The sequence below is a fragment of the Phyllobates terribilis genome, unplaced genomic scaffold, assembly GCF_046119375.1.
Source record: "Phyllobates terribilis strain yellow unplaced genomic scaffold, ASM4611937v1 Scaffold_7__3_contigs__length_470593459, whole genome shotgun sequence".
Taxonomy (NCBI): domain Eukaryota; kingdom Metazoa; phylum Chordata; class Amphibia; order Anura; family Dendrobatidae; genus Phyllobates; species Phyllobates terribilis.
In genome coordinates this window covers 137,895,237-137,918,527 of record NW_027362767.1, presented here as the reverse complement: position 1 = coordinate 137,918,527, position 23,291 = coordinate 137,895,237, and the positions used below count along the sequence as shown (strand labels likewise).

At 43.3% G+C, this 23,291-nt stretch overlaps 2 protein-coding genes across 6 annotated transcripts; one reads left to right on the top strand and one right to left on the bottom strand.

Annotated features, from left to right (window-relative positions):
• The first annotated feature begins 181 nt into the window (after window positions 1–181).
• GLMP (glycosylated lysosomal membrane protein) lies at window positions 182–4,465 on the top strand. 3 transcript variants are annotated; one of them, XR_012247373.1, is made up of 7 exons: window positions 182–330; window positions 1,301–1,558; window positions 1,654–1,857; window positions 1,949–2,167; window positions 2,292–2,569; window positions 2,879–3,395; window positions 3,681–3,775. XR_012247373.1 is itself a non-coding variant. In XM_073639295.1 (6 exons), exons 1-6 carry the CDS (start codon window positions 250–252, stop codon window positions 3,811–3,813), a joined length of 1,173 nt encoding a protein of 390 aa, XP_073495396.1. In that variant the 5' UTR covers window positions 182–249; the 3' UTR covers window positions 3,814–4,465. The 3 variants fall into 3 exon arrangements, 2 of the variants coding, with proteins under 2 accessions (XP_073495396.1, XP_073495395.1); XM_073639295.1 differs by lacking the exon at window positions 2,879–3,395 and having other exon boundaries at window positions 3,681–4,465; XM_073639294.1 differs by lacking the exon at window positions 3,681–3,775 and having other exon boundaries at window positions 2,879–3,611.
• On the bottom strand, window positions 3,942–22,755 carry LOC141153969 (uncharacterized). 3 transcript variants are annotated; one of them, XM_073639296.1, is made up of 4 exons: window positions 22,470–22,755; window positions 22,177–22,384; window positions 7,189–7,545; window positions 3,942–6,494 (listed from the first exon to the last, which is right to left on the bottom strand). In XM_073639296.1, the coding sequence occupies exons 1-4, from the start codon at window positions 22,473–22,475 to the stop codon at window positions 6,445–6,447; spliced, it is 621 nt and encodes a 206-aa protein (XP_073495397.1). In that variant the 5' UTR covers window positions 22,476–22,755; the 3' UTR covers window positions 3,942–6,444. The 3 variants fall into 3 exon arrangements, with proteins under 3 accessions (XP_073495397.1, XP_073495398.1, XP_073495399.1); XM_073639297.1 differs by having other exon boundaries at window positions 22,177–22,755; XM_073639298.1 differs by lacking the exons at window positions 22,177–22,384; window positions 22,470–22,755 and adding an exon at window positions 21,933–22,078.
• Window positions 22,756–23,291: the final 536 nt, after the last annotated feature.

Here is a 23,291-nt window from a genome sequence, read left to right as displayed (position 1 = left end):
CAGAATGACTACCTGAGTGATGAATAGAAAAGACCAGAGGTGTGGATGAGGAATGGCTCCTTCTGCTGGTCATCTAATATAATCAATGAACTCCACTGACCAGCAGAGGGAGCCGTTTCCTATAGTAATACTCTCACCACAAGTGCACATGGCCCCTTTAAGAGCTCCGGCTCCTCCCTTTCGGCAGTAATCAGCTGACTGAGAGTCACGTGGCTCAGCCGGAAGCTGCGGCAGTGTTCGGTCGCAGTCATGTGTGCGGCGGTCTGGCTGCAGCTGCTGCTGGCGGTGGCCGCGGTGCTGGGGTCCCCTGAGGACGAGGAGACCCGGCAGGTGAGAGAGCAATGGGCCCCTCATAGTGATCTGTGGGAGAGACTACAACTCCCAGGATCCCCCGGGCGGCCGCAGAGCCGCTGCCTCGCTGTTTTGTAGCGCGCCCTAATGGGACTTGTAGTTCTGCGCGCGTTTGGGCTGTTGTTGAGGGACAGGCTTGGAATTGTAGTTCACAGCCGCTGGTTATCTTCTTAAAGGGGCCACACATGGTGTATAGGGCACAGCCGTGCTGTGGTAATGCTGGGAGCTGTAGTTCTACCACATACAGAGTGTATTATTGATGAGGAGGCGGGTGGGGATCCGAGCCTGACTCATCAACAGAACTGAAATCTCAGCACTCCTCCCCCACCAGCGGTGACTCCGCCCACATGTCCCAAAACAAGGGGAACTGAGATCGGCTGGTGTACAGGAAACGGGCGATGGATGCGCCAGAGTCACCGTACTGCCACTATAAGGCCGCAACGTGTGAAGATTGAAGACATTACTGATGGGGATCCACTCCCGTCCTCCATTTATAGGACATTACTGATGGGGATCCGCTCCCGTCCTCCAGTTATAGGACATTACTGATGGGGATCCGCTCCCGTCCTCCAGTTATAGGACATTACTGATGGGGATCCGCTCCCGTCCTCGAGTTATAGGATATTACTGATGGGGATCCGCTCCCGTCCTCGAGTTATAGGATATTACCGATGGGGATCTGCTCCCGTCCTCGAGTTATAGGACATTACCGATGGGGATCCGCTCCCGTCCTCGAGTTATAGGACATTACAGATGGGGATCCGCTCCCGTCCTCGAGTTATAGGACATTACTGATGGGGATCTGCTCCCGTCCTCGAGTTATAGGACATTACCGATGGGGATCCGCTCTCGGAGGAGTCGGGTGTCAGTGACAGGACCCGCCCGGTCAGTTGTCTGACCTCGCTCCTTCTTTCCTCCATGATGGTGACGATGGTTTTCTTTTTTGTAGATTTACCTGCAGTTTAACCCTGGCTTTCCCGGCTCCTCTGTGAACCTGCTGCACACCCGGGCAGTGGGGAATGGCAGCACCATCCACTACGTCTGGAGCACCATCGGGGCCCCCACTGTGCTGCTCATATACACAGAGGACCAGCACAGCGAGCTGCGGATCAACTGGACCAAGCTGCTGTCAGCAGATCCCTCCGGGGCCATCACTGTGGATCCAGCGGGCAGCGTGCTCTACTCCACCGCCCTCGCCTTCACCAGGGTAAGTCACCATGGGGGGGGTGCATTAAAATGCCCCCTTTAAAAGTAATTTCCCATGATGCTCTACTTGCTCACGTGTCCGGCTCCTCCCCCCAGATATTCGAGTATCACGACGTGAACAACACGGCCAACTTCTCCGGCACCGCAGAGCGGTATTTTTACCCCGCCTACAACCTGTCCAGCTTCGTCTGGGAGAACGCCAACACCACCCTCAACGCCTCCTCCTTCTCCTTCCGCCTGTCCGGAGCCGACGCCTCTGACCCCACAGGGAGCTTCAGAAATGGCAGCGTCAGCTTCAGGGTGAGGTGGACTGCGGCTGTGGGCCTCCGCAGAGCTCACTGTAGGGTACTGGCCCTTTAAGAATTGTAATATCTGTCGTCCGTCTCCTCAGGTTTCTGCGTACGACAGACCCGGACGGGACACCTCCGCGCCACGGCTCCTCCACACCGCCAACTGCACAAAGCTGGAGTTCACCATCGCGGGGGTCCAGCCCCGGGGAAACCAGTCCCGCTTTGCTCTAGAGATGGTCACACTGGAGAAGAAGTCTGGGCGTAAGAAGCTGCGGTCTGTGCGCTCCATCGATGATGAGTACACGCCGACCATCTTTAAGGTATGAGGCGTTGACTGGCCCCGGCGCGGGCGAGGCGAGAGGCGTTGACTGGCCCCGGCGGGTGAGCCTGGCAGACGTCAGTGTGTTACATCGTCAAGTTAATCTCTGCTCTGTTTACCCCCAGATGATGGAGCTGGTGCCCAACCTTCCCAATGCCAGCCATGCCCAGGGCTATTTCCAATGGAAATCTGTGGCGTACGGATCAGTGAATGGCACCAGGTCAAACTCGCTCCCGTGTGTGGTGTACGACCCTCAAGACGTTAACGGGACCCTGAGCGTCCCCCATATCATCCAGGCATTCTACGGGGAGCGGCTGATCGACCAGTACAACATGGAAGCTCTGAATGTGTCTTTCGGAATTGCAGAAGGCGACTTCTATGATAAAAACATGTTCCTAGGATGGTGAGTGTACCCTGAGTGTTGGTGTCATGCTCCCCCTCAGTGCCATCAGCTCTACATCCTGCCTTCATCACCCACCCCATCCCCCCAGTCTCCTCGTCCTGCCTCCCCTCTGACCTCAGCTCGTCACGTTCCCCGCTTCCCCCTCTGACCCTCGCTCTCCGCGTCTCCTCCTGCCTGACCCTCGCTCTCCGCGTCTCCTCCTGCCTGACCCTCGCTCTCCGCGTCTCCTCCTGCCTGACCCTCGCTCTCCATCTCCCCTACCACATCCCGTGCGTGACCAGCGTCTTACTGATACTTTCCTGGTTGCAGGTCGGCTCTGGTGGGATACGGCGTTCCCCCTCGTGACTCTTTCTCCATCCTGGTGATCTGTATCATGGCGGTGGCGCTGGGGACTCCACTGCTGTTGTTGATAGTTGGAGCCATCGTGGTCTCGTTGAAGAAGAAAAGCATTTACTCCAGCTATGAGCCCATTAACTAGAGGCCAGAGATGGACAGCTCCTCCCATCATTTGCACATACTGACGTTCACACGGCAATAACCCGGGTCTGGTGGCGCCAATTCAGAGACCTGTGATCCGGATGGGACAATTGTAATGACCCGTTCAATCATCCGTGGTGACCTCCGGGTGGCGCACAAGAGGCTGCTCCCTCCATTACTCTTTTTCCAGTAATCTTGCCTTCTTCCTTGCGGTAGTTACGCACATACAGCCGCCAATTTGAGTTTTTTCCCATAATGCATTGGAGCGCAGTGCATTATGGGACCTCAGCTTCGTACTTGCCTTGGATGTGACCGGAGTAGAAACAGTGTTACTCAGGATCGATACATTGTAGGTGAAACATTTTCCACCTGTCACATGACATTCCAGCCTTCTAATTCGCTGATCCTAAAATAAGGCGATCAGAGATTTTTCCCCCATTTTTGCACTGTTCAGGGTTTTTTTCCATTGCTGCTGTTTAATCCTTTTTTTTTACATCCTTTTACTTGAATTTTTTTCTTTTTCTGTGTGGTTTTGACTCTTGTCTGTATATGATGATTGTTTTTTTTTTTTTTTAAACTTTGCTTTCAATAAAAAAGAGAAGTTTCTAAAGTTTCGTCTGCTTCCATCTTTCAGCTTCCAATCGCGAGATCACAAAGCTTCAACAACCAGGCAACATTTTACTCCAGTCACATCCAGAGCTGCAATCACCCATGACTATTTGCCATCTGGTATGTGTAATTGTTATATTATAGAATATTTATTGTAGCATGCTGCTAAATTTTGGATTGCATCTCTGGGTGTGACTGGAGTAAAAGAATAGAAAGATTTACACCTATGTTTTTTTGTTTGTTTTTTTACATGTCGGAGATAAACACCAAAAAAAACAAAATGTAATTCAATGCTTCATAAGGCAAAATATTTTATTTTTCCCCTCTATAAAACCTAGTGACACGATACGTAGCGTAAAATACAAGTTACCGATCAGGGAGCGTTCACACTTTCCATTCTTGGTGCAATTGTGTGAAGAATAGCGTCAAAACCGTCAGTTTTGCTAACCGTGGTGAAAAAAGTGTAAACACAAACTAATTTATGGTTTAAATTGTAAAATACTTGCACACATTTATTGAAATCTGGGGGTGAGATTTGAGCCCATTGCGGTCCCTAGAGATCAAATTCCCATAGGATGTGCAACACAAAATATGATCACAGGATGTGCTCGTTTCAATAAACTATATTTACACAAGATAAATCCTTTTAAGTCTTGAGATATGAAATGGATAAAGGCCGCCTGCTTTTTGTAACAAACTAAGAGCTCATGCAAATGTCCGTAGATCTTGGTCCGAGCAGTCTGTCCACGGTTCTCCTGACCCGAACTCTACAGTCTCGTAGTAATTTATGATGCTGTCAAGTTCAGATCGAGAGACCCAAGGACAGTCCTTGCTTGGAGAAGTAGTATTGTCAAATCTCATTAGATTTTATTCACTTAAATGTACACTGAGAAAGTGTAGATAATTACAGAAAGGGAAGGGGTAAGTGAATAAAATATAACTTTTATTAATGAGTGTATAAAATAGTAGAAAAATGTAAAATAATACACATACACCCAGTTGAGGATGTATATGGAGTCACTGCTTGGTTATATAATTGACTCCCTATAAAAAAAAAAAACTTATACCCAAGTGATCCAATCGGGAACTTAGTGAGTCTCAGCTTTATTAAGTACACAATTATATAAGCGAGCAGTGACTCCATATACATCCTCAGTTGGGTATATGTGTATTATTTTACATTTTTTTTCTACTATTTTATACAGTCATTAATAAGTTGTATTTTATTCACTTTCCCCTTCCCCTACTTTCCTTTCCCTAATTATCAACAGTACATGCTTGGACAGAGATCAACAGACGTCTGCATGAACCCTAAGGCTATGTGCCCACGATGCAGAAATGCTCCGGATTTTTTCCTGAGCGTTTCTGCATCTCCCTGGCAGAAAAAACGCATGCGGATTGTACATGCGGATTGTACATGCGGATTGTACATGCGTTTTCCTGCCAGGGACATGTGGATGTAAAGCGTTCTTCACATGCATTTTCGCATGTGGGTTATCAAGCGCTTTTCCAAGCAATTTTAGCATCACTTGGAAAGTGCTTGACAACTTGGTCACACTATATAAATCCATGCAGCCGGCATATATAGTGTGACCAAGTAATAGTTTAAAAAAAAAATGGTAAAAAAAAAAATTAAACTCATCTTCCGATGGCCCCCGGTCTCCTTATTCGATGTGTCTGGTCTTCCCGGTGTCTCGCGGTGGTATAAAAGGACCTTCAATGACATCATTTAGTCATGTGACAGGTCACGCGACCGCCAACGTCAGCGGTCGCGTGACCCTCACATGACTAGATGATGTTATGGCAGGTCCTTTTAGACCATCGCAAGCTGCCGGGAAGCCAGGACGCATCGCTATGGAGAGCGGGGGCCATCAGAAGATGAGTATAATGTATTTTTTATTTTAATATTATTTATTTTTTTTTTTTTTTTTTACACTTACCATGGTACCCGGGTCTGGAGGAGAGTCTCCTCTTCTCCAGACCTGGGTACCATCCACACATTGAATCGCATGATATCCGCATGTGCACATGTAGTCATGTGGATATTAAGCGATTCAATGCAAGTCAATGGCGGTAAAAACGCAGCGATTACGCAAAATAATTGGTAGTGCTGCGGATTTTTCCACAATGATAATCCGCAGCGGAAATTTCCGCAGCATGTGCGCAGCACATGCGGATTATCATTGGGGAACATGGCAGGCCTTCTACCAAGCTTTTTTTAATTGTTTCCGCGGCGGAACTGCCGCTGCGGAAACACTTAAAAAACGCATAGTGGGCACACAGCCTTAGAAAAACTTTTCATCTTCCCTCCACCCAAAGCAAAACGCTCAACAAGGTGACTTCTGCCCAAGCCTTATCACCCGTAACCAGAATTCATGTACATTTGATTGTTTGCTAGGGGTAACAAGGACAATTTCTGCCCTGACGTTGTAAAATGTCCTATGTAAACGCATCTGACTGTGGTCATTATTTTAGCTTATGGCCACCTACAGACCATCTGTAACAAAGTCTTAGAAAAAGCACATCTTGGAGGTTTCATGCAGGTTCCTTCTACCGTCTAACGGGGAAACAGCTTTCTTAAAAGGGCAAAATTGGTCTGTTGCCCCATAGAAGATTGATGATTAATGTCCAGTGTGTAAAGTTTGTGAAGATGGCAACTCACAAGAAGTCAATTTTGTACCCACTGTTCCTTGGCAACTGAATGTTATTGCTCATATTTAAAGTGTCATTGAGCGTTATGCCCAGGATTGATGTTCTAGATATTCATCTAAATTTCCTGCATCTCACTGTTATTCCATGGCGCGTTCCCCTGTCTCAGGATCGACTCCCACATCTGTCTCTAAAAGTCCAGAAAAAAATTGGTTAGACAGTGTCAAATAAAAAGCTATAAAACAGAAGAAATCAAAGCGGATCGCTGCTTAGAAACTTAATAAGGGGTGTAAGTAGACCCCATTGCAGTGCCCAAAATTTAACAGGGAAAAAATGTGATGCGTCTCATATTTACTTTCTGACAGATACATTGGAATATATTCTAAAGATTACACTGGTATACAGTGATTTTGGTGCCAACGATGTCTGAATGGTTTATATTAAGTTTATGGTGCTGATTAAGAACATGACTTTGGTTTTGCCAGACTGGCTCTAGTTTCTGAGATATTTCATAGTTAATTACAGTACAATTCTCGCTTCAAAAAGTCACTTTTATAGCATTGTAAGCCTACAAACTGAAATCTAAAATAATTATATGGGATATTTCATTACCTAAGACGCTGTTAAAGAGTCAAAAGACCAAAAGCTATCGCATCTGTTATCACACACAAGTCGCATTGGGGGAATGCATTATTTTCATGGATGAATTATCTCAAAAACTAGAACCAATTCAGCAAAAGTAATGGGACTTTTTGAATCCAGTGCCCTTAAAATACCCTAAATCCATTCAAAAAACCTTGACACCTGAAAATGTTTTAATTTTTTTTGTAGACCTGTGTTATTACACCAGTAACCTCAACCTCAGCCATATGCTGGAGACTCACCCATGCTGGAGATGCTGGGGGATGGAGGAGATATCACATGACGCTGATGTTGTTCCTCACGGTAGGACACAGAAGAATAAGCGGAATCTGCGTCTGGTTGTTCTAGGTCTGCATGGATCTGTATAGAGTCTAAGACTTGACGTGGGAGGGGGAGATCTGGAGACAGCGGCAGGTCAGACACAGGATGGATGGGTGGCAATGGTTCTAGAAATACCCCGTCCTCAAAGCCACCTGCATTTACCATCTGGGACTCATTGATACTTGTTTGTTCCACTGCATTAAATGTGGAAACTGTGGGGTAGGTGGGTGACCATTTTTCCTCGTTTTTCGATGGTGACACATCAGCATGGTGGACATCTAGGAGACAGAAGTCATTGCTCAGTCTGATAGAGAACATGTCATTTCAAGTTCCAAAATTTGTGCCATTGGGTTGTGGATTTGTAATACTTATCTGTATCCCAGATTGTCCAGTGTGCCACTAGGGGGCACATATGTATTTATACTCCTCCTATTACTTTCATTTCCAGCTGTATACATAGACATGTAGTGAGCTCCCCCCTAGTGGTGTCCGGAGGAAGACAAAATATGAATCTATAAGAAGGCTGCAATAAGGGCAATTTTTCTTGGGTAAAGGAGTTTTGTTTGTGAGGGGCATTGCTTGTGGGGTTCACTCTCCGGACACTTAATGTAAGCAGTTGTTATAAGGTTGCGTCCTGTATGTATGTGCATTCTCAAGTCTTCCTGAAAGATCATTCAGAATGTGAAAAACAGCGCCACCCCTGTAGATAGGCTGGGTCTGGTAGTGCAGCTGAAAGTCAACAATGGCATATAAGAGGGGGGGGGGGGGTGACTAGATGACCCCCTGTTTGCACTCACACAATGGCTGTATGTTCTGGCTGGGGCCATTAATGGAAATCTTCTTTTGTGTCTGTGAGCCCTGCTGGAAAAACCAGTCCAACTACTTCAGGAATCAGTGGCATGACTGAGAGCGAGCGATTAACTGTTTATTGTCCTGCGTCCAGTAGGATTTCATATATCCTGTACAAAAGTCCACATTACGCCACCTACTGGTTGCCAGCAGGTACTGCAATTATGCAATTCACACCCCATCACCCTGGCTCACTAAAAGCCACTAATGAGCCTCCCACAGCCCGGCCCCTATACTACCCTCAGTGGAGACCCCGGTAGGTGCGGCTCACTTGGCACCTCCTAGATTTCTCCTGAGGGAGAGAAGTTTATAGTTATATCTGCCCCAACCTGTCTGACTAATGATCACAATATCCTGGTATGTGAGGCCGCTCCGCAAATATCCCATCCCAGCTGTCTACTAATCTACAACTGGCCCTAGATACAGAGATAAAGCGTGGCCCTGGGCAAGGAGCAGAACAGGGGCCCCAATGTAAGACTGTTAAACAGGGGCCGATTATCACCTGAATGATGGGGACAGAACGATGGCGGATACCATCACTACAGCACATCTGCTGTGTACAAGCAATGTGCTGCCGAGAACAAAGGCATAACAGACCCAACACAACATGAAGGAGCGGAGACATGGCTACCTATAAACGCCCATCTGCAAAGCCGGGATTATTATATGTGAAGGTTACACACTATGTGTTATAGACACACACACTGTATATTACACACTATACGTTACAGTCACATATACAATGATACACACACTGTACGTAGTGTACAAATGTGCTATGTTTTCTGATACACCTGTATCCAGGCAGCAGCTCTGTGTTGTATCCAAGGGTCATTCTGGGTGGAAAAACAGTTATCTAAAGTGTAAAAACTAGAAGCACTGATACTTCACCAGAGGTCAAAAATTTGGAATTAAAATCAAAATTCTGGTAATTGGAGCAAAAGTCATTGAGAACTCACAAAGAAATTATATAGAATCATTACGGCCCCCTATGTACAAGAATATAACTACTATAATACTGCCCCTATATACAAGAATATAACTACTATAATACTGCCCCCTATGTACAAGAATATAACTACTATAATACTGCCCCCTATGTACAAGAATATAACTACTATAATACTGCCCCTATATACAAGAATATAACTACTATAATACTGCCCCCTATGTACAAGAATATAACTACTATAATACTGCCCCCTATGTACAAGAATATAACTACGGTAATACTGCCCCCTATGTACAAGAATATAACTACTATAATACTGCCCCCTATGTACAAGAATATATCTACTATAATACTGCCCCCTATGGACAAGAATATAACTACTATAATACTGCCCCTATGGACAAGAATATAACTATTATAATACTGCCCGCTATGTACAAGAATATAACTACTATAATACTGCCTCTTGTGTACAAGAATATAACTACTATAATACTGCCTCTTGTGTACAAGAATATAACTACTATAATACTGCCCCTATGTACAAGAATATAACTATTATAATACTGTCCCCCTATGTACAAGAATGTAACTACTATAATACTGCCTCTTATGTACAAGAATATAACTACTATAATACTGCCTCTTATGTACAAGAATATAACTACTATAATACTGCCCCCTATGTACAAGAATATATCTACTATAATACTGCCCCCTATGGACAAGAATATAACTACTATAATACTGCTCCTATGTACAAGAATATAACTACTATAATACCGCCCTTATGTACAAGAATATAGCTACTATAATACTGCTCCTATGTACAAGAATATAACTACTATAATACTGCCCCTATGTACAGGAATATAACTACTATAATACTGCTCCTATGTACAAGAATATAAATACTATAATACTGCCCCCTATGTACAAGGATATAACTATTATAATACTGCCCGCTATGTACAAGAATATAACTACTATAATACTGCCTCTTGTGTACAAGAATATAACTACTATAATACTGCCTCTTGTGTACAAGAATATAACTACTATAATACTGCCCCTATGTACAAGAATATAACTATTATAATACTGTCCCCCTATGTACAAGAATGTAACTACTATAATACTGCCTCTTATGTACAAGAATATAACTACTATAATACTGCCTCTTATGTACAAGAATATAACTACTATAATACTGCCTCTTATGTACAAGAATATAACTACTATAATACTGCACCCTATGTACAAGAATATAACTACTATAATACTGCACCCTATGTACAAGAATATAACTACTATAATACTGCCCCCTATGTACAAGAATATAACTACTATAATACTGCACCCTATGTACAAGAATATAACTACTATAATACTGCTCCTGTATGCAAGAATATATCTACTATAATACTGCTCCTATGTACAAGAATATAACTACTATAATACTGCTCCTATGTACAAGAATATAACTACTATAATACCGCCCTTATGTACAAGAATATAGCTACTATAATACTGCTCCTATGTACAAGAATATAACTACTATAATACTGCCCCTATGTACAGGAATATAACTACTATAATACTGCTCCTATGTACAAGAATATAAATACTATAATACTGCCCCCTATGTACAAGGATATAACTACTATAATACTGCCCCCTATGTACAAGAATATAACTACTATAATACTGCCCCCTATGTACAAGAATATAACTACTATAATACTGCCCCCCTATGTACAAGAATGTAACTGCTATAATACTGCCCCTATGTATAAAAGAATATAACTACTATAATACTGCTCCTATGTACAAGAATATAACTACTATAATACTGCTCCTATGTACAGGAATATAACTACTATAATACTGCCCCTATGTACAAGAATATAACTACTATAATACTGCCCCCTATGTACAAGAATATAACTACTATAATACTGCCCCTATGTACAGGAATATAACTACTATAATACTGGCTCTATGTACAAGAATAGAGATAAGTGAATATGTTTGGAAAACGGTTGCCAATTTCAAATATGGCACATTCGGATTCGTGATCGGAAGCATGAGTATTTTTTCTTAAAATTGGCAAAATTTGGTAAAATTCGGTAAAAATGCAGGAAATTATTGCTCTTCCACTACAATATTTTTATCACTTTGGCTAGAATAGTGGTGTTTGATGAGCGGGATAGGGGGGACGTATTTGATGAGGGGAGGGGTGGGGAGAGCCCAGAGGAGCGGCATGCTTGTATTTTTTTTCCCTAACTTTATGTGTGCAAATTGCGACTAGCCAATCAGGGCGCAGGAACCATCCACAATGTCCAGACACAAGGGCTTGTGCCATTGGCTTCTGAAATCACATGTCCCTCTCTATATAAAGAGCGGCCATGTTCTTTTAGTGCCAATTTGTGACTATAAGAGATCAGAGAGGCTGCTCCAGGTCTGCTCCGGGATTCATTAGAGATTTTAGCTAGTTAGCTAGGCGGTTGCTTCTAAGTCAGATAGTTTAGATAGCTAGTGTCCTGTGTGGCTGTGAAAACAACCTTCCAGCAGATTTTTTTTTCTTGTGCAATTAGTCAGGTCCAGAAAAGGACAGCAGGGCCCATGTCATAGAAGTCTGTTGTGCATTGCTTCTATTGTGCTCCATGTACGAGTACACCTTTAAAAATCTATTTAGTGTCAGTTGCTAATGTGATTCAGCACGCCATAGCCCACCTTGTCATTTTGTTGCTGTGAAATTCAGCTGTATGCAGAGCTCCTGAGTGCAGAGTACAAAAATCAATTTTTTTCTGTGACTAACGTGATAAAGCACGCCATATCTCACCTTGTCATTTAGTGCCGCTGAAATTCAGCTGTGTGCAGAGTAAAAAAATCTAATTTTGTTTTGCTAATAGCGTGCTCTTACTACAGTGTCTGAGCAACATGAGTGGGAAAAAGCAAGGGCTTGGTGTTCAGTGTATACGTAGTGTAGGTGATAATGTTAGTGAAAGCTCTAGTGAACCAACACCGTCATGTCCTATCCAAAGACAACTGACAACTTCTGTTACTCCACTCCCTTTCTTTGGCAGCCGCACAGCGATACGCCTTGTTAAGGGCCAGAAAGAGCGGGTGCTCCAGTGGATGGCAAGCTCTGCTTCCAGTGCCCTCTCCTCTTCTTCCTCCACCTCAACATCAGAGGTGGCACCCCAATTACCCATGCTTCCCCCCAGCGTCACAACTCTCCAACCGCCCAACTGACTGTAGGGAACCACAGATGGGCGAGTCTGTAGAACTGTTCACCCATTCTACACCATGGGCATCAGAAGTGTACTCCAAAGTCACAGAGTCAAGGGGAGGAGGAAAGCATCTGTACCGAAGCCCAACTTTTTTTAAATTGGATCCGGGTCAAGACGGATTAGGGTCCGAGCAGGTTCCTGATCTTCGTGACCAGACGTTAACTGCATGGGAGGTGATCCTGATGAGACTCAGATACCTGAGGCTCACGCGGACTGTACTGTGCTGTCAGGTCAAGAAGAGGAGGAGGGTGACTCTCAGGGCGAGGAATGGGATAACACATTGGATGATGATGAGGTTGTAGATCCCACTTGCTATGAACCCAGAGGCACGCGGCCGATTAGCTCATCTGAGGAGGTGGAGGAGGAGGAAGATGAGGGGGTTACGTTTCGCCCTACAGCGCAGTCATGGAGTGATGCAAGTACAAAGATCACTGCATCCTTAGCCACAACTGTGGCTTTGGCCAGCAGTGGTCGCGGGTCTGCAACTCGCAGGGGCAGGAAGGGTTGCTTAGCATGGGCCTTTTTTGACACCGCAAAGGATGAGCCAACTCACGTTACCTGCCAACTTTGCAAAAAAAAAAAAATCGGTACAGGGAAAAAGTGCAATAATTTGACTACTACATGAATGAACCGTCACATGCTCCATCAACATGCGTTACGCAGGCAATCTCACTGCGATCAAATGCGGACCAGCGCACCTCAACAACCATCAGTTGCCCCATCAACCGCATCTGCTGCTTCTTCCTCCTCCTCTGTTTCCGTGCCAAGTTTTGTCACGTAGGTCTCCAACCGCAGAACCTCTGGTTCTTTACCCGCTCCAGTCAGGCTGAGTGACAGCCCGTCAGCTGTAACAGAAGCGGACATACCTGCTGGTTTTGACTGATCTCAGAAAACAAGCACACCACAACTTTATCAATCCATCGTAACATCTCTGCCTGCACCTCACTCACAGTCCAGCAGTTTGTCCAGCTCACTGTACTCCGCCCTCTCTCAGCACTGCAGCCAGCCTTCGGTCCCGCAGTTGTGGTCACGTAAAAGATAGCTTTCTCGTGTAAGAGGAAACAAAGAGGTTGAACTCCACCATCTCCAATCTGTTAGCCACGGAAATGCTGCCTTTCCGCTTGGTAGATACAGACGGTTTCCAAAAGCTGATGGCCATCGCAGTCCCCCAGTACCAGATTCCCAGTCGCCATTACTTCTCTAAGAAAGCTGTGCCTGCGCTAAACCAGCATGTTGCAGACATCTGTCACGGGAGTGTCAGATGTGACAGATAGTCACTCTGCAGCTGGCTGCAGAGGATCACTTTGTTTGGCATTACAGACACCGCCTTAAATCAGTCTTACTTTAGGAACAAGTGGCTACCTCCCTCCTGCTCTGATTGACACCCTGGCCTGGGTGTTTAAATACTTTCAGTTTGCTGCAGGGTGATATTCACATGTTCCCTTGTGAAGGCTTGAAGCTATTGCATTAGGCTTACTTCCTCTCTGGTGCTTCAGAGGACGTTTGGTGTAATCTCTCTGAAGTTGGCTCAAGCTAAGTTTCTCCCCCCTGTGTTGGTCACCCTTGTTGTCTTTAGTTTATAGTGGTGACTGACCAGTCTTCACCCCCCCCCCCCTTTCCCTATGCAGGGCCTTGCTCTAGGGATTTCCAGGGCTTAGGTTTCCAGTTCGGTGATTGGTGAGGAACCAATATAGGGACGGTAGGGCAGACAGGGTGATATTAGATCAGCCTAGCGGTCTCTACTTCCCCTTTCCCTAGTGTCTGGGCTCCCTTCTCCTCATCCCTTCGTGTTGCACTTAGTCTTTCCTACATTGTGCATGACAAGATCACCCGTTCCTTGACTAAATCTACGTGTGCCAGGGTGCATTTCACCACAGACACCTGGACGAGTAATCATGGCCAAGGGCGTTACATCTCGCTGACTGGGCACTGGGTGACTCTGGTGGCTGTGGGGACAGGCGGGGAAGGGGCTGCTCCACAAATCTTGGAATCCCCAAGGCTTGCAGAATAAACCTCTGTATTTCCCACTTCCTCCACTGCTTCTGCCTTCTCCACCTCCTCTAGGGCCTCCACCTGCGCACTCAACCTCTGCCTTAACGAGACACGCGTTCCAACACTGCAGAGCCAATCCACACCATCTCCATACTGTGCAGCCAGGGCTCACCGCAATCCGGCAGTCTTCAAATTAATATGTCTTGGAGATGGCAGTCATACATCTGAAGAGTTGTGGACAGCTCTCCACGCTCAGTTTCAGCAATTGCTGTCTCCCCTGAACCTGGATCCAGGGAAGGCTGTTTCTGATAATGGTGAGAACCTTGTGGCGGCCCTACGCCAAGGCAAGCTCACACACATGCCTTGCATGGCTCACGTCCTCAACCTGGTGGTACAGCGATTTCTCTGCCACTATCCTGGCCTGGATGAGCTGCTGCAGAAAGCACAGAAGCTGTGTGCTCACTTCCGCAGTTCGCAACCCCTCGGGTCATTGACTTGCATCGATGCAGAGCTCTTTGTCCATGCCAGTTAATAGGTTGATATGCAATGTGCCGACACAGTGGAATTCCACTCTGCACATGTTGCAGTGACTGTGGCAGCAGCAAAGAGCCCTGACGCAGCATGTCATGACGTATGCCCTGGGCAGTAGGGACGTGAGGCATATGACGTTTACGGAGTGGGCACAGATTAAGGACCTCTGTACCCTTCTGCACAGTTTCAAAATGGCTACTAAGATGGTTAGCATTGACAATATCATCATCAGCATCACTATTCCGGTCATCTACATGCTGGAGCAGACTTTGAATAGCCTGCGGGAGGAGGTGGTGGTCCCAGAGGAAGAGGAGGATGCGAAGGGATAACAATGTCTAAAAGTTCCAGACTGTCGTCACACAGGCGGATGCCAAGTGAGGGTGGATTACTGCGATCGAGGGGGCTGGTGATACCAGAAAAACTGTTAGTGAGGGTGCAAGAGCCGAGGAAGTAATGGAGGAGGAAGAGCTACTATAATACTGCCCCCTATGTACAAGAATATAACTACTATAATACTGCCCCCTATGTATAATAATAATAATTTTTTATTTATATAGCTCCAACAAATTCCGCAGCACTTTACAATTAAGCGGGGACATGTACAGACAATAAATTCAACACAATTTAAGGACAGTTTAAACAGTTACATTAGGAGTGAGGTCCCTGCTCGCAAGCTTACAATCTACAAGGAAATGGGGGGGGACACAATAGGTGAAAAGTGCTTGTTATTTCAGGTCCGGCAATTATAATAAATAGGGATTTTCATATAAAGCTGTATGATCCGGTCATCAGCCTGTATGTTTAAGTGCAATACTCGAGTACCGAGTGCAGTTATCTTGTGCATGGAGGGTGTGGAGACAGATGAAGAGTAGGGAACAGATACTGAATGATATTTAGAACGAGGGAACAGGGGAAAGTTAATTTACTGAGTAGTTGAGGTGGTAGGCTTGTTTAAAGAGATGGGTTTTTAAAGCGCGCTTGAAGACATGGGGGCTAAGCATCAGTCGGATTGCCTGGGGTAGTGCATTCTAGAGAACTGGCGCAGCACAAGAGAAGTCTTGGAGACGGAGGTGCGAGGTTCGGATTATGGGGGATGTTAGTCTTAGGTCATTTGAAGAACGGAGGGCATATGTAGGGCGATAGACAGAGATGAGAGAGGAGATATAAGGTGGCGCAGAACTGTGGAGAGCTTTGTGGGTGAGAGCAATGAGTTTATATTGGACCCTGAGGCGGACTGGCAACCAGTGTAAAGACTGGTACAAGATGGAGGCATCGGTGAAGCGGCTGTACAGAAATACGACCCTGGCTGCCGCATTCAGGACGGATTGGAGAGGAGAAAGTTTGGTAAGAGGGAGAACGATCAGTAGAGAGTTGCAGTAGTCCAGACGAGAGTGAATAAGAGCGACAGTAAGAGTTTTAGCAGTTTCAAAGGAGAGAAAAGGTCGGATTCTGGAGATGTTTTTAAGATGCAGGTGACATGAGCGAGTGAGTGATCGGATATAGGGAGTAAAGGAAAGGTTAGTGTCGAATATGACCCAAGGCAGCGGGCATGACGCTTGGGAGTTATGGTTGAACCCTCCAAGGTAATTTCGATGTTAGGTAGAGTTGGGTTAGTGGAGGGGAGAAACACAGGAAGTTCAGTTTTGGAGAGATTCAGTTTAAGATATAGGAAGGACATGATGTTAGAGACAGCGGACAGACAATCACTGGTATTTTGTATTAGGGCAGGGGTGATGGCAGGTGAAGAGGTGTATAGTTGGGTGTCGACAGCGTAGAGAGGATACTGGAACCCAGATCTGCTGATTGTTTGTCCAATAGGGGCAGTGTACAGAGAGAAGAGGAGGGGGCCTAGGACTGAGCCCTGAGGAACCCCGATAGTAAGAGGATGAGGAGGGGAAGAGGAGCCGGCAAAAGATACAGAGAAGGAGCGGTCAGAGAAGTAGGTGGAGAACCAGGAGAGAACGGTAAGAATATAACTACTATACTACTACCCCCTATGTACAAGAATATGACTACTATAATACTGCCCCCTATGTACAAAAATATAACTATTATAATACTGCACCCTATGTACAAGAATATAACTACTATAAAACTGCCCCTATGTACAAGAATATAACTACTATAATACTGCCCCCTATGTACAAGAATATAACTACTATAATACGGCCCCCTATGTACAAGAATATAACTACTATAATACGGCCCCCTATGTACAAGAATATGACTACTATAATACTGCCCCTTATGTACAAAAATATAACTACTATAATACTGCCCCCTATGTACAAGAATATAACTACTATAATACTGCTCCTATGTACAAGAATATAACTACTATAATACTGCCGCCTATATACGAGAATATAACTACTATAAAACTGCTTCTATGTACAAGAATATAACTACTATAATACGGCCCCTTATGTACAAGAATATAACTACTATAATACTGCCCCTATGTACAAGAATATAACTACTATAATACTGTCCCCTATGTACAAGAATATAACTACTATAATACTGCCCCCTATGTACAAGAATATAACTACTATAATACTGTCCCCTATGTACAAGAATATAACTACTATAATACTGCTCCTATGTAATATAACTATTATAATACTGCTCCTATGTACAAGAATATAACTACTATAATACTGCCCCCTATGTGCAAGAATATAACTACTATAATACTGCCCTCTATATACAAGAATATAACTACTATAATACTGCCCCCTATGTACAAGAATATAACTACTATAATACTGCCCCCTATGTACAAGAATATAACTACTATAATACTGCCCCCTATGTACAAGAATATAACTACTATAATACTGCCCCCTATGTACAAGAATATAACTACTATAATACTGCTCCCTATGTACAAGAATATAACTACTATAATACTGCCCCCTATGTATAATAATAATATTTTTTTATTTATATAGCTCCAACAAATTCCGCAGCACTTTACAATTAAGCGGGGACATGTACAGACAATAAATTCAACACAATTTAAGGACAGTTTAAACAGTTACATTAGGAGTGAGGTCCCTGCTCGCAAGCTTACAATCTACAAGGAAATGGGGGGGGACACAATAGGTGAAAAGTGCTTGTTATTTCAGGTCCGGCAATTCTAATAAATAGGGATTTTCATATAAAGCTGTATGATCCGGTCATCAGCCTGTATGTTTAAGTGCAATACTCGAGTACCGAGTGCAGTTATCTTGTGCATGGAGGGTGTGGAAACAGATGAAGAGTAGGGAACAGATACTGAATGATATTTAGAACGAGGGAACAGGGGAAAGTTAATTTACTGAGTAGTTGAGGTGGTAGGCTTGTTTAAAGAGATGGGTTTTTAAAGCACGCTTGAAGACATGGGGGCTAAGCATCAGTCGGATTGCCTGGGGTAGTGCATTCTAGAGAACTGGCGCAGCACAAGAGAAGTCTTGGAGACGGAGGTGCGAGGTTCGGATTATGGGGGATGTTAGTCTTAGGTCATTTGAAGAACGGAGGGCATATGTAGGGCGATAGACAGAGATGAGAGAGGAGATATAAGGTGGCGCAGAACTGTGGAGAGCTTTGTGGGTGAGAGCAATGAGTTTATATTGGACCCTGAGGCGGACTGGCAACCAGTGTAAAGACTGGTACAAGATGGAGGCATCGGTGAAGCGGCTGTACAGAAATACGACCCTGGCTGCCGCATTCAGGACGGATTGGAGAGGAGAAAGTTTGGTAAGAGGGAGAACGATCAGTAGAGAGTTGCAGTAGTCCAGACGAGAGTGAATAAGAGCGACAGTAAGAGTTTTAGCAGTTTCAAAGGAGAGAAAAGGTCGGATTCTGGAGATGTTTTTAAGATGCAGGTGACATGAGCGAGTGAGTGATCGGATATAGGGAGTAAAGGAAAGGTTAGTGTCGAATATGACCCAAGGCAGCGGGCATGACGCTTGGGAGTTATGGTTGAACCCTCCAAGGTAATTTCGATGTTAGGTAGAGTTGGGTTAGTGGAGGGGAGAAACACAGGAAGTTCAGTTTTGGAGAGATTCAGTTTAAGATATAGGAAGGACATGATGTTAGAGACAGCGGACAGACAATCACTGGTATTTTGTATTAGGGCAGGGGTGATGGCAGGTGAAGAGGTGTATAGTTGGGTGTCGACAGCGTAGAGAGGATACTGGAACCCAGATCTGCTGATTGTTTGTCCAATAGGGGCAGTGTACAGAGAGAAGAGGAGGGGGCCTAGGACTGAGCCCTGAGGAACCCCGATAGTAAGAGGATGAGGAGGGGAAGAGGAGCCGGCAAAAGATACAGAGAAGGAGCGGTCAGAGAAGTAGGTGGAGAACCAGGAGAGAACGGTAAGAATATAACTACTATACTACTACCCCCTATGTACAAGAATATGACTACTATAATACTGCCCCCTATGTACAAAAATATAACTATTATAATACTGCCCCCTATGTACAAGAATATAACTACTATAAAACTGCCCCTATGTACAAGAATATAACTACTATAATACTGCCCCCTATGTACAAGAATATAACTACTATAATACGGCCCCCTATGTACAAGAATATAACTACTATAATACTGCTCATATGTACAAGAATATAACTACTATAATACTGCCCCTATGTACAAGAATATAACTACTATAATACTACCCCTATGTACAAGAATATAACTACTATAATACTGCTCCTATGTACAAGAATATAACTACTATAATACTGCCCTCTATATACAAGAATATAACTACTATAAAACTGCCCCTATGTACAAGAATATAACTACTATAATACTGCCCCCTATGTACAAGAATATAACTACTATAATACTGCCCCCTATGTACAAGAATATAACTACTATAATACGGCCCCCTATGTACAAGAATATGACTACTATAATACTGCCCCTTATGTACAAAAATATAACTACTATAATACTGCCCCCTATGTACAAGAATATAACTACTATAATACTGCTCCTATGTACAAGAATATAACTACTATAATACTGCCGCCTATATACGAGAATATAACTACTATAAAACTGTCCCCTATGTACAAGAATATAACTACTATAATACTGCTCCCTATGTACAAGAATATAACTACTATAATACTGCCCCCTATGTACAAGAATATAACTACTATAATACTGCCCCCTATGTACAAGAATATAACTACTATAATACTGCTCATATGTACAAGAATATAACTACTATAATACTGCCCCCTATGTACAAGAATATAACTACTATAATACGGCCCCCTATGTACAAGAATATAACTACTATAATACTGCTCATATGTACAAGAATATAACTACTATAATACTGCCCCTATGTACAAGAATATAACTACTATAATACTACCCCTATGTACAAGAATATAACTACTATAATACTGCTCCTATGTACAAGAATGTAACTACTATAATACTGCCCTCTATATACAAGAATATAACTACTATAAAACTGCCCCTATGTACAAGAATATAACTACTATAATACTGCCCCCTATGTACAAGAATATAACTACTATAATACTGCCCCCTATGTACAAGAATATAACTACTATAATACGGCCCCCTATGTACAAGAATATGACTACTATAATACTGCCCCTTATGTACAAAAATATAACTACTATAATACTGCCCCCTATGTACAAGAATATAACTACTATAATACTGCTCCTATGTACAAGAATATAACTACTATAATACTGCCGCCTATATACGAGAATATAACTACTATAAAACTGTCCCCTATGTACAAGAATATAACTACTATAATACTGCTCCCTATGTACAAGAATATAACTACTATAATACTGCCCCCTATGTACAAGAATATAACTACTATAATACTGCCCCCTATGTACAAGAATATAACTACTATAATACTGCTCATATGTACAAGAATATAACTACTATAATACTGCTCCTATGTACAAGAATATAACTACTATAATACTGCCCCTATGAACAAGAATATAACTACTATAATACTACCCCTATGTACAAGAATATAACTACTATAATACTGCTCCTATGTACAAGAATATAACTACTATAATACTGCCCCCTATGTACAAGAATATAACTACTATAATACTGCCCCCTATGTACAAAAATATAACTACTATAATACTGCTCATATGTACAAGAATATAACTACTATAATACTGCTCATATGTACAAGAATATAACTACTATAATACTGCCCCTATGTACAAGAATATAACTACTATAATACTACCCCTATGTACAAGAATATAACTACTATAATACTGCTCCTATGTACAAGAATATAACTACTATAATACTGCCCTCTATATACAAGAATATAACTACTATAATACTGCTCATATGTACAAGAATATAACTACTATAATACTGCCCCTATGTACAAGAATATAACTACTATAATACTGCCCCCTATGTACAAGAATATAACTACTATAATACTGCCCCCTATGTACAAGAATATAACTACTATAATACTGCCCCCTATGTACAAGAATATAACTACTATAATACTGCTCCTATGTACAAGAATATAACTCCTATAATACTGCCCCCTATGTACAAGAATATAACTACTATAATACTACCCCTATGTACAAGAATATAACTACTATAATACTGCTCCTATGTACAAGAATATAACTACTATAATACTGCCCTCTATATACAAGAATATAACTACTATAATACTGCTCATATGTACAAGAATATAACTACTATAATACTGCCCCTATGTACAAGAATATAACTACTATAATACTGCCCCCTATGTACAAGAATATAACTACTATAATACTGCCCCCTATGTACAAGAATATAACTACTATAATACTGCCCCCTATGTACAAGAATATAGCTACTATAATACTGAACCTATGTACAAGAATATAACTACTATAATACTGCCCTCTATATACAAGAATATAACTACTATAATACTGCTCCTATGAACAGGAATATCATGCCTATCATATGTAATATTGTGAGGGCAGTTTTCACTTACATTGGTGAATGGAGTTTACGTCTTTGGCTGAATGCTGTGCTTTGGGGTGTGATGATCCTGCGATGTCAGGGGTAACAACACTGCAGTTGTTCACTCTCATGACCCTCATGCTGCATGACAACAATGTTAACCACTAAGCTCCTAATCCACAGTCATGACCACAGATAGAGCCACCTCCACCGCCCCCTGTACTGTAAAGCTCCCTGTTTCCAGCTTAGTGACCACATGCGGTACCGCCACTTACCGTAACTGCTGCTGCTGCTGCTGCGGGATCTGCGCTCACATTTCCCAAAGGGGAATCTCTGGAAAGTCCTCCTAAGAATACATTGCTTTCTCCTGCTGGGAGTGCGCTCTGCAGCCATCATTGAGCTATCAGATCGCTCTGCTGTCCTCTCTTCCTGGATTACCAAGTAGAAGGTGGAGTCATGGCGTTGTGTGACAGCTGACAGGAACTAAAACACCTGATTATCTGCTTTATTATTATAGAGAGCAAGGTGTGAGAGAGAGACAGAGAGGGAGAGGCAGAGACATACTCACACACATATGTGGGGTCCTGAATAGGTTCTGAGAGACACAGAGACAGCCTAAAACAGAAATATGGAGAAAAATTGTGGATTGTAAACCAATAGTGACATACCGTATAAGGAGAGAGAGACAGTGAAATATAGTACGAGACTATGCGAAAACCAGAGATAAAGAGACAGACAGGGAGAAACAGAGGGATCAGGAAAAAAGAGAAGAGTTAACAAGGATGAAAAATAGAGACAGGGAAAATGATATGCCCAGAATAGAGAAGCACAGAAGAGGAAGGAAGAGCCAGTGAGAGAGAAGAGGAAGAAAGGACAAGTCACTCACTGAGTCTAAAAGGAGGCTTACGTAATAGAGAGGGACAAATAAACCCCTACTGGTTAACGCCATGATCAGCTTGTATATTTGGCATCCACTACTTGTTTGCCCCTCAATCTTTTGCTGTAGGGAAGGGCAGTACCACACAGAGTTGTCACCGGCTATTTTATTTGTTAATGTTAACAATGCCAAAGACGATGGGGAAACCTGCTTTTGTGACATATGAACCCTTAACTTGAAGATAATTTTCCCCTTAAACCTCTGACCCTTAAACAACATTGTGAGTTAAAGTATTAGGGTGTAGACAATCATGGTTTCAAAAAGCAAGGTATGGTGACCCTCATAAACCAAGGCACTAGGGACATCATGAAAACTCTATAAGAGTCAACAACATTGACCACATATCTCAAGAGAAGGTGCCCAATAACTTGCAGCAACTGTGTGCCACTGAATTACCCTTTACACTCCTGGGGTGGTTGTGGAGCCCATAGCGGTCCCATAGGGAGTTGCGTT